Source organism: Akebia trifoliata, chromosome 12 (genome assembly GCF_017979445.1).
Source record: "Akebia trifoliata isolate Shusen 1 chromosome 12, ASM1797944v1, whole genome shotgun sequence".
NCBI classification, from domain to species: Eukaryota; Viridiplantae; Streptophyta; class Magnoliopsida; order Ranunculales; family Lardizabalaceae; genus Akebia; species Akebia trifoliata.
Genome location: NC_141386.1, coordinates 35,491,658 through 35,503,019, shown reverse-complemented (window position 1 = coordinate 35,503,019; position 11,362 = coordinate 35,491,658). Strand labels below are relative to the sequence as shown.

The 11,362-nt window shown below is 35.6% G+C and overlaps 2 protein-coding genes across 2 annotated transcripts; both read right to left on the bottom strand.

Annotated features, from left to right (window-relative positions):
* Window positions 1–2,223: 2,223 nt before the first annotated feature.
* On the bottom strand, window positions 2,224–5,308 carry LOC147389910 (high mobility group B protein 6-like). Its single transcript, XM_086418233.1, has 10 exons — window positions 4,369–5,308; window positions 4,147–4,287; window positions 3,809–4,051; window positions 3,687–3,718; window positions 3,502–3,607; window positions 3,338–3,403; window positions 3,082–3,252; window positions 2,898–2,992; window positions 2,726–2,810; window positions 2,224–2,572 (listed from the first exon to the last, which is right to left on the bottom strand). The coding sequence occupies exons 1-10, from the start codon at window positions 4,819–4,821 to the stop codon at window positions 2,453–2,455; spliced, it is 1,512 nt and encodes a 503-aa protein (XP_086274359.1). The 5' UTR covers window positions 4,822–5,308; the 3' UTR covers window positions 2,224–2,452.
* Window positions 5,309–5,679: 371 nt separating this feature from the next.
* LOC147389909 (protein trichome birefringence-like 25) lies at window positions 5,680–9,290 on the bottom strand. Its single transcript, XM_086418234.1, has 3 exons — window positions 8,911–9,290; window positions 8,267–8,544; window positions 5,680–6,687 (listed from the first exon to the last, which is right to left on the bottom strand). Exons 1-3 carry the CDS (start codon window positions 9,161–9,163, stop codon window positions 5,914–5,916), a joined length of 1,305 nt encoding a protein of 434 aa, XP_086274360.1. The 5' UTR covers window positions 9,164–9,290; the 3' UTR covers window positions 5,680–5,913.
* Window positions 9,291–11,362: the final 2,072 nt, after the last annotated feature.

Below are 11,362 nucleotides of genomic sequence, written 5' to 3'. Positions count from 1 at the left end.
GGGTTTGAATCATCATGAGTCAACTTGAAGCCAGGGCAGGCTTGATACAACATGGAAGAGTTTGAAAGAAATTTTTTTATCCTTAGAAGTTTAGAGAGGGTTGTTTTAAATATTTTGAAAACTATTTTTTTTTTTTTTGGAAATCTCCTAGTTGGGTGGGTGGGTTTCACTTATTTTTTATTCTTTAAAAGGAGTTGGATAGAGGTTTTGTTTTTTAATATTTTATTTAAGAGTATGAAAGAATTTGTTTTCTCTAATCTTGAAGTCCGGAAACACGATTGTTTTAAAAATTTTGGTCACTTTTTTTCGGGGAGTCTCTAACGTGGGTGGGTTTCACTTTTTTTTATTAATTAGTTTTAAGTTTAATTTTAAAAAAAAAAAAGTTAGGAAGTGCAGGAAATATACGAATCTTTGACATTTTTTTTAGTGAGAAATTCCATAGGAAAGATAATAATATTTCAATAGTTAATTATTTTTTAGAGTCTAATAAGAAACTGTAGAGATGTAGGAGATTTGGGAGATTTATCTTTTTTGCTTTTTTGGTTATTTTTTATTGGGAACCTGATTCCAGCATGTAAGGCGGTAATGAATTCAACATATTAAAAAAATATTTGGAAATCCCCCCTAATATTCCTACGTGTACACGGTATTAAGAGGTTCAATTTTTTTTCTCTTTTATTAAAAGGAGAGAAATTGGAGCCTTTTTTCATTACGGGCCTTAGATGGTTGCCAAAGTGGCCTTATGAGTATATCCATTTTGCTTTAACTAAACTTGTATTGGGTCTAACTCGTCCAAAATACTTGATTCGAGTCGGTCGGACTGGATAATTTTTTACCATTTAACTTTTTATTTGCTATATTTCTTTTCTAATTATTGTTGTTATTCTATTTTACCATTAGAAGAATTCATGTTATAATAAAGTAGTAGAAAGAAGATATCTTTAAAAATATAAAAATATAATTTTCAAAGTAATCTATCATTCCGATCTAGACGAATATAAGGATGGATCCGTGTCAAGGGACATCAATCCATATCTAACCCATTTTTTTTTATTATTTGGATATACTCCAAATAATCGAATCCACTAAATTCATAATCGGATAACTCAGATTTCAAATAAAATCCAACCCATTTTATGCCCTACGTTGTGCATAACATGAGTGTGGCGTGTTTGTTATTTCTCATATGGGTAGGCTTTGCGGAAAGGGCACCTTGTTTCGTAATGAATACGATTTAAGTCGTTTTGAATGATGATATGGACATATTTGCCTTGACCCGTAATGAATACGATTTAAGTCGTTTTGAATAATGATATGGACATATTTGCCTTGACCCACCGAAGGATTGTTTTGGGGGTCTAACAAAAAGTTTCAAAACCGTAATCAATTTATGCGCACCAAGGCTCATCCCAGAAGTGTCCTAGGTGTTTGGTTGGATGAGATTGGGTGGGTTCATTTTACCTATGGAAAATGCTAGAGTGACAATCAATTAATTCACATTATTTCACATATTGCTGACATGGATGTGTACGGAATCATAGATGCTTTTCCTTCAGATATAAGTTTTTGCATATATGGTTATGTGCACACCTCCACATCAGCAATGTGTGAAACAACCCTTTTTTCTATTTAATAGGGTGTAAGTAAAGCCGAATTGTATACGGTGTACTCAAAAGATACATTTTTTTTTTATGCTTTGGCAGGCCGCATATACCAACCACCCCCTAGCATTAAAATGTAGCCATTTTTATGTGTCCTAGGGAGCAAATCCAGTCACCCTTACCATGCACTTACTTCATATGACTGAAACAAAAAATGCCAATTGATTGAGTAGTGCTATGGGTGTTTCTTTTCTAATCTGTTATAAAATTGTGTTATGTGTTGTGTAACTCCCCATGTTATAAAAAATGCCAAGGGTGGGTACGAAAGGATAATGGTGTAACTCCCCATGTTATAAGATTGTTAAAACTTATGAGAAAATAGTGATTGTTCTTGTTATATTTTGTGGACTACGCATACTGCTGAACCACTTAAATCCTTATGCTCTTTTTTTGTCACTTTGCTAATTCGTTTTTTCACACTTTGCTCTTATTGAGAATGCGCTTAATGTGTGTGTATGCGCATGTGCACCACGCCCTTTAATGACGATCATCTATCATGAAATTTGCATTAGCTATGCTTCACATTAAGCTCGGTTGCCTAATTATGTGCTCTCTCATCAAATTTGTCCCAATAGTCTTAAAAATTTTAGTTGAATAAAGTCAAGTTTCTGAAACCAAAAGCAACACTTGCAAACCAACATTTTTTCGTCCCAAAAAAAGAAAACAACTAAAGGACCAATCCCAATCCCATATTGAGGGGGGGCTTGGTAAACATTGAAATGCCTACGAAAAAGATGCACTTGTTCAACAGAACCACTTGAACATTATCAGAATCTTGCTGTTCATGGTTGTTAGTTAACATTCACCGCCGCCGCAACAGATTTGTTATATTCCTCCAATTCTTTTTTGTATGCCTCCATGGCTTGTGCCGCTTCATCGTTCCAGATTTTCTTCTCTGCTTCATTCAATTCCTACAAGATCAAACCAAAAGGAGTTGAAGCCAGAACTCAATAACAATTCATCTAACATTTTGGTTTGGACAGAGAGAGAGAGATTGGAATATATGTTAGAAACATTATCAGAATTCAGAATCTTATTATATATATATATATATATATATATACCTTCCATTTCACTGAAATCAGAGCATTGAGTGTAGAATTGTTGATTCCTGGTCTTTCCTGCTGTAGGTTCTTCCTTGTCTCTTTGCTGCATTAACAAAATGTGATTTACATGATTATATATCGATAGCGAAATAAACACTTTTTTACATATTTGATTGATCTATCTACTTACCTAAAGAGAAGAAATGATGTGGCAGGCTTCTTTGGCTTGTTAGGATCCTTTTCTTCCTTCTGCTTCTTTTTCTTTTGTTGGGTCTCTTTTACTTTCTATACATTCGGAAGTAAGACACACAGTTAGCCATATATATAGTTTTGCAGAAATTACTATGTGCACCCATGGAATTGAGTGAACAAACCTTGATTATATTTTCTGTTTTCTCCTTTTTCTTTAGCAATTGAAGGGCTTCTTGTTTCTGAATTTTGATATGTTCCTCCTCTTCTTGTCGGTGGATTGCAGATTCTTCGGCCTTCTTCTGTTTGTAGATTTCCATTTCTCTCATATACTCTTCATTTTGTTTCTTTGCAATCTGCAAGAAACAAGAGAAGAATCAAAATTAACCAATAAAACCTCTTGATATTCATCACAAGAACATAGAAGATGAGTATACGAACCTCTTCGTAAGGTCTTCTCTGTTCTTCATTCATGTTCTTCCATTCCCCTCCAGCTATCTTAGCAATCTGCCAAGAACAAAAACATGAGAACAATCCCAATATAAAAATAAAATAAAAAATTGATCAAGACCCAAAACAAAAATATTAGAATTTGTGTCTGTTACCTCCAAAATATTCTTGGTCTCCGCAAACAGAACTTCCCTCCTCTCCCTCGAGAACACAAAGAATGCTGATAAAGGCTTCTTCGGTTTTAGCGGATCCCGTTCTTTCCTGTATGAACATTTTAAAAAAATTCAGTCATGTTTGAAAGGAAGGGCTAAGAAGGATTTGGAATCATGGTGAGCTTTACTTGGTCTTCTTGTTCTCTTCTTTATCAGCTTCCTGTGAGAAAAAATTATATTGGAATCACAAAATTAAAAGCCAACAAAAGTTCTTACAAAATTTTGAAATAGTTTTTTTCTAAGTTCTAACCTGTTTGAATTGTAGATACTGTTCAAGCAACTCCATCGCTGTCTTCTGTTTTTGCTCCTCATCGAGAAGCTTCATCGCTTCATTCTCACGCTTCTCCTTCCCAACAACCTTTAGATACACTTCTTTCTCAGCCTGGTATTTTTCTTCATAAGGTTTCTTCTCTTCGGCGCTTACGTTCTTCCATTTTGTTCCCAATATGTTTGAGATTTCTTTGAACTCAGCTTCCGGGTTCTCTTGCTTGACCTACAACAAGATCCCCGAAAGATCGGTTTTTAGGCCTTGAGGGGTTATAAATCAAAATATAAAATCAATAAAGACTGAAACCCTTTATCAATTACCTCGTTCCAGTGATCTTTACACCACAGGACATACGCGGGAGAGGGCTTCTTCTTTTCTGGGCACGCCTTCTTATCTTTCTTATTGTTCTTCTCTTTCTTTTCTTGCTCTTTCTCTCTCAGAGATTGAACAAGGGAAAAGCTCTACAAAACATGACTAAAATGATCAAAACGAAACAATTAAAATCAAGAATGAATAAGGGAAGGTGAATCAATGAAACAAACCATTGTGGGTTTGAATTCCTTCAATTTCTGCAACTTCTTCAGCTCCAACTGAAGTTTCTCTTGTTCTCTGCCACGGGTTTCAATTTCTTCCTCTTTTTGTTTCAGCATCTCATCTCTAGTCTTTAAGAGGTCCTCCGTCTTCTCCTTCTCAAGTCGTAGCTGCTCGAGTTTTCCTTGCATTTCTTGTAACTCTTTCTCGAAAGATTTCTTGGAATCTTTCGTCTTCAAAGCGTCTTTTGTTATCTTGGGTGAGTGGAGGATTTCTTGGTTTTCTTTTCCAATATCTCCTCTCATATCTGGTAATGGAGAAGAGGAGGGCTGAGAAAGCTTTCCAGCCAAGATGTTGGCTTCATTTCCAGATGGGTTCTTAGGCTTCAATGCCCTTCTGCTCCTTCCTTTCTTTGCATGAGCAGGCTTCACATCGTTGGGCATCTCGGCCACAGTATCCGCCATTGCAAATCACAGAGAGAGAGAGAGAGAGAGATGTGAAGGGAATGGTAGATGTGAAGTGAATGGTAGTTGAAGGGTTTTTAAGGAAGGGAGGGAAGTTCAACGGTTACATTTTTCAAATTCAAAAGGTTTTTTAGTAGATTTAAAAAGGATTTGAGATCCGGTAATGGTAGTTTTGTAAATTTGAACATCGGGCAATTAATTCGTCTAATCAAGCCTTGTTTGAATTTCAAACTAACATCGACCGTTGGAAGTCAATGACAGAAATACCCTTCATCCTAAAGAGGAGCCTCTTGTGTCAGTTTAAAAGGGCCGTGGATCAGGCCCCTTTGCTTTTCTGAGTAAGTTGGACAGCTAACTGCGAATCCCAGTTGGGGAAGTTTGTGGGCCAGATACCAAAATCTGAAGGTCTAGTTAAGGGTTAAACGGGTTGGGTTAGGGTCGGATACAGAGTATAATCATATCCGAATTTTTTACTCGGTTCCCATTAACTATAACTATATCCAAACCATTTATTTTTAACAAATCTATATCTAGATCCAACCCGGCCGAATTAATTGGTTCGAACAGGTGGACTCAGATAATTTCGAACCATTCAAGGTTTTTTCAATAAAAATCACTAAAGGAATGGAGGAACAAGATTCATTTAGCCAATTACAAATCCTCGGGATAATGCTTTGTTTATGATGAGGTTACGACTTTGGAATGATAGGAACCCAAACTCTGCAGCAACACTACATGTCCGAAATGAATGCTGATCTTCATCATCTTTGTAACATTCAAAATATAGACCATTTTTATTAAGAATTCATTCTTCATTTCTTGACTCGACTTTGGAACCAAAGATACTCTAGACCACAATTAACTCCAGCTCCAAAATTGCAAATCTACATTTATCCCAAAGACATTACAGAGAACAATCGCAGCTGATACAAATAAATCAATGGGATTACCGCCCAGCGATATTCAAAGTAAGGAGCTCCCTCATCCTCCAAATTTTCAGAAACAGTTGAGATTTGAGATTCTTAGAGGGCCCAGAGAATTTACGGTGATAAATATATGTTGCGACATCATAAAAGTTCTTAACCAAATATTTCAACCATTTACCGTCATCTCCATCACCAAATCATTCCAAGAGTCGATTGGCCCAGGCAAGCACCAATGCAGACAGTCATTCTGAACTTTGGTGTTCTTATTCTCCGCGAATGGGTGGAAGTGCCTGTAAGGCCCCGGATGCCCATCAGGCCGAAGCAATGAAAGATGGGTAGTGTCAAAAAGTTTTAGATTCACCCGTTTTTCTGATGCTACAGCTGCCGCCTTCTTAAATTCCTCTAACTCGATGTTACGTAGTATACTATCGATGTCTTTCAAACTAATCTCGCCCTCTTTAAATGGTATGGTTCGTTGACATGTCCCCCCACTAAACCACTCCCCATTCTCAAAGTGATCCGGTGTGGCGGTCCTGAACAAAATCAGCCCCTTGTGCTTAGATGTGGTTATGAAGTTGAACACTTTCTGGAGGGCTTTACGATAAGCAAACGCAAATCCGAGTTCAGTCAAATTTTTCCCAGGACAGTAGTGGCAGCCCATAATTGTGTTGTTCTCATAATAGATTGCAGTTTTTAGAAACCATTGCCCACCTGAAATTATCATGTAATCCAAGCTTTGATATTGGTCTGCCCATTTCTTATCAAGCTCATCAACATGCAACTCAATTTCGGATGTTGAAACACCGTTTATGTCTTCAAAAGTGGCAGCTTTCACAAGGAAAGGTGACCAAATAACAGAAAGGGTGAAGTTATGGGATGGGAAGAGCCATGTTTTGGATTTGTATTCTTTGTCGTGATAGACTTCAACTGCGTCTTCTACCTGACAAAACAGCAACAATCAAGTTCCTTCAAATGTTAACTAAATTGGAAAATCAATAATGAATCACGAGAGTTCTCTGAATAGCTAATAAACTAAAGATTGTTTGACCACCCAATCAGAAAACCAACATAGGGCTACTAAGGCCTCTCTCTGAACAGCCCCAACAGTCTGTGTCTCCGAATGAATGCTAATGTGAGCAAGCACCAGTAAGCGAAGATTACAAACAACCAGTGAAACCTAATGAACTTGCTCTAGAAATGACTACCAAATCCAATGACAAATCACTGACTGGTTCAGCTGTCAGCACAGAATGAGATTAAAATGGTGCTAGCATAGCGTTACCACATGAAGTAGTAGGCCCTTCGCCCTTGGACATTAGAAAATGAAAATGAGATGTGCTAAAAGCCACAAAATGCAAGCTAATACTCCTCAAGAAGAGAAAAAACATGGTAATAGATCATTTCATTTGACTTTCTCTTAAGAGTATTTCCTATTAGAACTACTACATTTTTTCAAATTGAATGCATTCCTTTATTATTTTTTCTTTCCTAGTTCTTCCACTCATCCATCCCAACATCTTCATCTCCATTACATGCTCTCTATTAACATGATGCTTACTGCCTAACATTCTGCTAATCTTACTGCTGTCCTATATAATTTTCTTTTTTGTGCAGTCATATAGTACTCCGATGGCATACATTCAATTTAACCATCCAGCTTTGATTTTATGGGCAATATCTTCCCCAATCTCTCCATCCTTATGTATAATAGACTGAAGATATAAAAAACTGGTTGCCACGAGTAAATAATAACAAACATTAACTTTTACGAAAAATTTAATTAACATTTCACATACATGGTCCTGATTCTTCTTTAAAGCCCCTAGACTCAACACCTCTCTCCATAATTCTAGTTTTGATTTTACTCCCTCTGCAGTCTCATCAACTAATACTACACCAAGGTAAAATATCATATAACCAATATATAAAAATAAATGGAAACTAAATATATGATTAAAACTAAGTTTTGTTTGAAAAGTGTGCTGGTGTTTGTTCGAGACAAGGATAGGACATGGTGTTCGATGCAGAAAATTTCTTGGAAATCCAAAGCGTAATTTTCTTATCAGTAATCAAGCAGAGAGAATATGAAAAATGCAGGCATGGATCTGAACTGGTGCATGAGGAATATGGTGGTACATTACCAAGTTAAAGGTATAAAATTTATTCCAAGAAGACAACTACACCGGATAAAGACTTCAGCAGAACAAAAGCATTTAAATTATGTGATTTCTCAGGTTCTAAGTTGCAAAGAGTTCAGAGGTATTACAGCAAGACTTAGAAACACAAAAGTAGAAACTAGTAAAGTTGTTATGTGTTCTTCTGTGGCCTTGATCTATGTGGATTGACTTGGTTCTTCCTCCCAAGTTTAAGAAAGAGCAATGCCACAGAAAAAACAAGGAAAATAAATTGTTAATTTCTTATCGACAGTATCAAAGAATAGCTATAAAAAATACCTAACTCAATTCCTAATCTAGAAGACCCAAACCCCTAAATTTAGCAACAGAAACTATAGTTTGTACCTTAGAGAGAATGCAAAGCAATGATTGGACATGGTTGCGAGAAATAGAATCACCAATGAACGCACACGATTTATTCCTCATCAAATCAAGAAATCTCTCTGCATCAAACCGAGGTAACTCGCAATCCCTTGGATTCCATCTCCAGTAAAGATACCCTGAATCAGGGCGCCCATTCCTCATACAATTCTGATGAGCCTCAACTACATGACAGCTCTCATTAGTGTAAATAGGTCCCGATGGATCATGGATCCAATCTCCAGTGAAAAGATCACATTTTTCTGTATATAAATATAAGTAGGCAAACCATCAAACACTAATACTAACAGATCAAACATGAAGTATGAGATCATTTACAGCTAAACCCATGGTTTCTTTAGTATTATTCTGAATTAAAAAAGGCATTTTTTTATGTACAGATCACAGAAAAGTTAGAGTTTACATGTGAAATTCATGTTTTAATAGCAAATTAAGCCAATTTCTTAGATACCCATCATCTGAAACTACCCAAAACTTAATTTCTCAAACACCCAGTTTCTAAAAAAGAAAAGCAATTTTTTTCTCAAAAACCCAACTTTTTTTTGTTTGATTTGTAATTTCAGGAGTTAATTCCAGAAACCCATCTCAATTAAATCAAAATTACATACCTTTACGAGGTACCTGACCTCCAATTTCAGGAATGTGAAAAGAAACCGGAGTGTCGGCAGGAACAGAAGTCTCTGAATCTACCGTTCTCTCTACAAAAGGTGCTTCAGTAACGGGCGAAACTCCAATTGAATGAGAGAAGAAAAGACGAAACGCCAGACCAATTAGAATAATTGAGACAGCGAACTTCAGAAATACATGGCTGTGCTTTCGAAGCGGCAATGGGTTCCAGTTGAACCTCATCTCCTTCACCATTTCCTCTCACAGAAGAAGAAAATAATCTGAAATAAGAGAAGAAAAAGAGCCCAAACAGCTTTCTCTTCTACTCAAAATGGATTTTCAGCTAAATTCAAGATAATTAGTCATACAAAACCAAAGAGAAATGAAAGGGTAGTTGCGCCGTCAATAACCGACTTGTCTGTGCGGAATCAATGTTAATTTTTAAATTTACAATAATGCCCTTCAGTTTAACATGTATTCGTATCACAATGAAAAGCATCTATGGTTCCCATACACTTTCACCTCATGATGTGCGATGTGTGGTACAATCTAGAGGTTACTTCAGCATTTCATGATACAAGTGCAACATTTATTCCAATTTTGAGATTAAAAATCCACCCATGTGAATCACCATATTTATATTTTTTGTCGCGGGGGGGGGGGGGGGGTTTGACGTGGATGTGCATTAGAATCATATCTTTTCTTCGAGATATGAGTGAGATCTCGATCAAAGCATTTATAATTCTGTGCACACCAATGTCCCCCACGATATTACTTCAGCGTTACTGCTATTTATATAGGATCAAGATCCAAAATGGTGACTACATGGCACATTTTAGTTGAAATTTAAAACACATCAGACTCTTAAATAAATCGTTTTTTATATAACATGTTGTCCAATGTGTTTCATCTTCAATCAAAAGGTGTCATGTAGACATTATTCATTGTTATAGGAACGATACATTATTCTATATCGCAGTCATTTATACATGTATATAAGAGACTTGTTTATTTTTCCCTAATTGTGTATAGGATGGTTAGAAATTAGAATCATTTGATTTTGTTGACATTTAGGTTCAATGCATACAAAAAGCATGTGAAATTTTTTCATCAAATGATAATCACAGAGTGAATCACTTCCTTTTATTTAATTCTGTCCAAAATCTCAATTTGACAAATGATAAACTAACTCACAAAATTGGCATTCTTGACGTGGGCACATGCACAAAATCATATATCTTTTTTTCTTGTGTATCCCAAAGAAAAAGTTTTATGATTTTGTGCATTGCCATGTCAAGAGTCATTTTATCGTGACTCGTTTCATTATCGACAATCTAATACGCATGGTACTAAGATACAATGAGTTGAAATGGTCTTAATGCCAAACTAAATTGAGTCAAGTCGACCAGACTGATTTTTAAGAGTCACGTTAGAATCTCTCTAAAAAGCATCTATGATTTCTACGTATTTTCACGTCAAGAAAGTGAGATATGAGATACAATCTTAGGATCACTTCAGCAATATTCGATTTTTAATCACCCTACACTATATAGATTCAACACCCCATTTGAGAGAGAAAAGGATAAAATAGTATCTTTATCAAAAGTAATGTTTAGTGAATGGTAAAAAATTAAAATATCTATAAATTTGAAATTAACCTTATGATTGTGTTCATATTGATCTTGATTGAGAGGAATAGAGTGTTAGGTCACCAATAAAGACTCTAGACTCTTAGATCTAGAAATGTGGATGGATAGTGAAGTACAGCTGGAACCTTGTTAGTACTTGCAACCACTTTATAGTATGGCTAGGACTTTGGATCATTTTCCAAGACGACACATTGGAAGAGAATGCTGAGTTGTTATTTGAATTTATTTTGTGTCGAAGAAGACTGTTAGGCACTACTTATCTTCTAAGTTGTCTGTCTAATCTCTTTCTATCACCTTTGGAAATGTAAACCAATGGGTTTTCTTCTCAAGGACTAATCCGCTTTTGCTTGTTTGCTTTGTTTTTTTTTCACGACCCTTTAACAAGAAAAATGGGATGTCACCTTCATATTGCAAAGATTTAGTATATAGTCAATTTACAATAAGAGGGTTTCTTCCATCTCTCTTAATTAAAAAAGAATAATATTGAAGTGACATCAAAATTGTACCTCACATCGCACATCCTAACGTGAAAGTGTGTATATGAACTATACATGCTTTTTCATTGATGAGCGATGTGAAATCTGAGATTCAATCTTAAGGTCACTGAAGCACAACTCATTAAATACAGAGAGCGTTGTTTCACAATTTATGAAATTATTCATTGCAAATTTAATTAATGATTAAAATAATCTTAAAAATACAAAATAAAAGTTAATATAATTATCCAAATAAGTATCTTTGCATTGTGGACAAAGCTTGGGCAAAATTCTGGTCTTTTAGTCAAGAATAGGCAAAAATAAAATTT

What these genes read in the sequence shown, in the direction of transcription:
- LOC147389910 (XM_086418233.1), bottom strand. Translation starts at nt 4,821, where the DNA reads ATGGCGGATACTGTGGCCGAGATGCCCAACGATGTGAAGCCTGCTCAT. An exon ending in GTAAAGATCACTGGAACGAG is followed by an intron (nt 4,052 to 4,146) that starts GTAATTGATAAA and finishes ATCTTGTTGTAG; the next exon opens with GTCAAGCAAGAGAACCCGGA. An exon ending in TGATTTCAGTGAAATGGAAG is followed by an intron (nt 2,573 to 2,725) that starts GTATATATATAT and finishes TTGATCTTGTAG; the next exon opens with GAATTGAATGAAGCAGAGAA.
- LOC147389909 (XM_086418234.1), bottom strand. Translation starts at nt 9,163, where the DNA reads ATGGTGAAGGAGATGAGGTTCAACTGGAACCCATTGCCGCTTCGAAAG. An exon ending in AGGTCAGGTACCTCGTAAAG is followed by an intron (nt 8,545 to 8,910) that starts GTATGTAATTTT and finishes ATTTATATACAG; the next exon opens with AAAAATGTGATCTTTTCACT. An exon ending in TGCTTTGCATTCTCTCTAAG is followed by an intron (nt 6,688 to 8,266) that starts GTACAAACTATA and finishes CTGTTTTGTCAG; the next exon opens with GTAGAAGACGCAGTTGAAGT.